At 39.3% G+C, this 3,860-nt stretch overlaps 1 protein-coding gene across 1 annotated transcript in view; it reads right to left on the bottom strand.

The window, feature by feature from the left end:
* Nucleotides 1-388: 388 nt before the first annotated feature.
* Frk (fyn related Src family tyrosine kinase) overlaps nucleotides 389-3,860 on the bottom strand; it is a 103,655-nt gene continuing 100,183 nt past the window's right edge. The window contains exons 6-8 of the mRNA XM_005363525.3: nucleotides 3,239-3,420; nucleotides 978-1,143; nucleotides 389-597 (exon numbers count right to left, since the gene is read on the bottom strand). Coding sequence (XP_005363582.1) covers nucleotides 389-597; nucleotides 978-1,143; nucleotides 3,239-3,420 — 557 coding nt within the window. The remainder of the gene's footprint in view (nucleotides 598-977; nucleotides 1,144-3,238; nucleotides 3,421-3,860) is intronic.

Genomic DNA, 3,860 nt, shown 5'->3' with positions numbered 1-3,860 from the left:
ACAGGAAAATGCTACAACCGTTACTGAGTAAAAACTATCATCTGTTGATTCTCTTGATCGGCATTTCCAACAATAAATAGAAATGTGAGTAGTTCTTTAAAGGAAAAATAACTTCGTTTCATGCATTTAGTTGTACCAGGCAAAGAAAATGACATATCATCTTAGACTGTCCTGCAGTGTGCCCTAGTCAATAAAATACAGAGATAATCTTTTTTAATGTATAATACATGGCTGAGCTCACCCTATCACCCGAATAGGTCAAAAGGAACTGATTTCACAGTTGGTTTATAAGATTGTATTTCTGGAGAGATGATTCTGATTTTTTTCACATCTTCATTATATTTATTCTTTTTCTTCTGTGTTCATTCTTTGAAGTTATAAATCATAGTTACGAAATTATATTTGTATCTGAATATGAAGAATCAATTTCAATGTAGGCTTCAAGTTGCCTGTACAGGGTCTCAAATTTTGGCCGCTGCTTAGGATCTGCATCCCAGCACTTCAGCATGATGCTGTAGAAGTTCTTTGGACAGTTAAGTGGTTTTGGCAGTCTGTAGTTTTGACTCAACATCTGAATTACTTGAGCACCTGTCATACCTAAGAAGCATATAAAAGAACAAAAAAATGGGCAATCAGAGACTTCAATTTATAGACACTAAACTCTGGGATACAAAGCAAATGCTTTCCCTTAATAGAGCCATGAGATCTACCATCCACTTCCCAAGATGTAGACATTAAACTAAAACCTGCAGAAAGTAATGTCTATAAGGCTGCAATTCAAGAGCAAAGGGGAAGAAAGCAATAAACCACCTCATTAATGCAAATTATCGCCATCAAATTTTATCTCTCGAGCTCCTACAGGCACATGGTATGGTCAGCCTCATAACTCTCCCCTCTAAGTCTGGGCAAAGCAGTTAAAGTCACATCTAAGCAAGTGACCTGCAGCGGAAAGGCCCACTTCTGAATTAATCACTTACCACTGTAAGGCGTTTTGCCGTAAGTAATGATTTCATAGAGAAGGATTCCAAAAGACCACACATCAGACTTAATGCTGAATTTATTAGTACGAATGGCTTCAGGTGCAGTCCACTTCACTGGCAGCTTTATTTCGTGTTTAGATTCATAGATGTCTTCATTATCTACCTGTTAATGCATCAAGGATTCAAGCCAAGTTAACGATTTGTTGTGCTGCCCTCGTTTATTTATAACCTGTTTCGCATGAAAATTTACAGGGAAATATTCAATCTGAGCTTAGATAAATTTCTATTACAATATAAAATATTATGAACTGGATATATAAAATTAGAAGAGTCAGTGAGACATCATTAGCAAGATGTTTCTTGAGAACGTACGGTGTGCACATAATAGCCATGGGGGAGCATCAATCAATTGCATGCAGGAGAATTGTGGTGATTTGGATTTACATCAATCCTTTACAAATTTAAAAGGAGGAGGAGGAGGAGGGGGAAGAAGAAGGAAGAAGAAAGGAGAATGAGGAGAAGAAGAAAAAGATGAAAGAATGCCTAGTTTCTTTTGCTGCTGGTACTGAAGAGCTCCTAAGGCTAGAGAGATGGCTCAGCAGTTAAAAGCACTGTTGCTCTTGAAGAGAACCCAGGTTTGGTTCCCAGCACCTATATGGTAGCTCACAAATATCTATAACTCCAGCTCTAGAGGATCTGGGGCATTCTGGCTTTTGTGGGTACTGCACCCATGCATACGAGGCACAGACATACACACAGGCAAAAATATGCATATACATTAAATCATTTAAACCAATTGCTAATACCAAAAAGCAGTATCTAAATAATTCAAATTAGTTTAACAACATAGTGTGTTTCTAATTAATTTCTTTTTAAAAAAGTGATATGAAAAGAAAATCTTTACGTGTTGTGTTTCATTTCTACATTCGTATTTTTCGTGGATGATTTGGAAATCTAAAGTCCAGATGTAAATGCTTCCTATGGTGGCATTTTATTGTTGTCTTTGGATCAATATTACACAATGGGATGAGTATGGGGAAATGAAACCCCAGCAGTTCAGCTTTGGAAAGATGGATCAGTGGGCAAACTAGTTTCTGGGCAAGCATGATCCCCAGCACCCTCATAAAAACCAGGTGATGTGGTGCATGCCTGTAACCCCTGTGCTGAGGGTGAGGAAGCAGGTGGGTCCTGGGAACTGGGTAGCCAGTCAGTCTAGCCAAAATGATAGCTACAGGTTCCATGAGAGACCCTACAGCAAAACATAAGGTAAAGACCAGTTGATCTCAATAGAGAGAAAGGAGAGAGAGTAAGACACGGGGAGGAGGGGAGAAGAAGGAGGAGGAGGAAGAAAAAGAGGAGGAGGGGGAGGAGGAGGGAGGGGGGAAAGAGGGAGACAGAGACAGACAGAAAGAACTTGGAGCATGAAGTGGAGTGGTAGAGTAGGTAGAAGATGGAAGATCTGGGACAGTTTAGGGGAGGAGATCAATATGATCAAGATACGTTGCATGAAATCCTCAAAGAAGTAATAAAAACATTTTAATAACTTGGAGAAATGACTAAAGAAGAGATCTCAGTGTAAACTTGTAAACTTCTGGCTTCCACATGTACTCATGCAAACAAGAGAACAAGTAGACACACATATATAAAACAATCACATGCTCATATATATACATATATACATGAACATACAAAGTTTCTGATTGCTGCAGAATCATGGCAGCATGGCCTCGATGTATTGTCAAATGAGCAAAGGTAGATACAGTCTACTGCTTTCTGTGAGAGATGTGTGAGAGTAAGTAGGTGCTGCTGGTAGCATATAAAAAATAGACCATAAATTCAACCACAAACTTAATTACATATTTATTAGTCTACCTGATTATTGTTTTTCCTTCATTGCCCCACCCTTTTTGAAGAAATAGAAACAGAAAAAATATACTGTCTGTAAGGTCCTGGCGTGCTTGCCTTTATCAATGGACCGTAAATGAACAACATGGCTATGTTTATTTGTTTTGTATATGTGGCTTTGTTACTCTTGGTACAGTTATTGCTTTGAAATAGGAGTTTCACTGAAATTCAAAGTCTAACCTTGAACCTAAACTCCTCTGGCCTCCCCCTCTTGAGTGTTGGGATTCCAAGTGTTTGATACCACACTGAGCTGAGAAATATAGTATTAAATAATAATCATGAAGTTAATGGTCTATTAACCTGTTTGGTATTTAACATACTCTAAGAATAAATGAAAACAAAAGTAAACCTACCTTAAAAACTCTTGCAAGTCCAAAATCTGCTACTTTGTAGATATTATGTTCACCAACAAGAACATTTCTTGCAGCCAGATCCCTGTGGATGTAGTTTTGGGATTCCAGATAGGCCATTCCGGAGGCCACCTGTGCCGCCATGTCTACCTGTTGAGGCAGATGGATTTTTGACCCACCGTCATCTAAACAAAAGGAAAATGAGAGATTATCTTGTAAAGCACTGAACTACCAAAGTGAATTCTGAGAATCCTGATACATCAATCATATGTGATACAACACCAATCTACCAGGAAAACATCATCCCAACACAGGTGCCAGTTTGTGTGTTTTTAGAATCACACATCGCTGACTTGCTTTTTCATGGAAATTGTCATTTGGGGATTTCTGTCTTGGACTGCCCACAGGGCAGGGAACCCTGATTGCTCTTCAGACTGGAGAGGGAGGGAGAGGGGAGTGGGATGTGGGGAGTGGGGCGAGGAGGAGGGAAAAAGGGAGGTGAGGAGGAGGCGGACTGGATGAGAGCCTGAATTTTAGATCACCAGTACTGAACCCAAGGAAAAACATATAGTTATCCTCTTGGCTATGGGAAGTAGACAAAATTGTCGAGGAGAAAATTGGGATC

The sequence above is a fragment of the Microtus ochrogaster genome, linkage group LG9 (assembly GCF_000317375.1).
Source record: "Microtus ochrogaster isolate Prairie Vole_2 linkage group LG9, MicOch1.0, whole genome shotgun sequence".
In the NCBI taxonomy this organism is placed as follows: domain Eukaryota; kingdom Metazoa; phylum Chordata; class Mammalia; order Rodentia; family Cricetidae; genus Microtus; species Microtus ochrogaster.
Note: the sequence above shows the minus strand (reverse complement) of the source record. Positions and strands in the feature narration are given on the sequence as shown.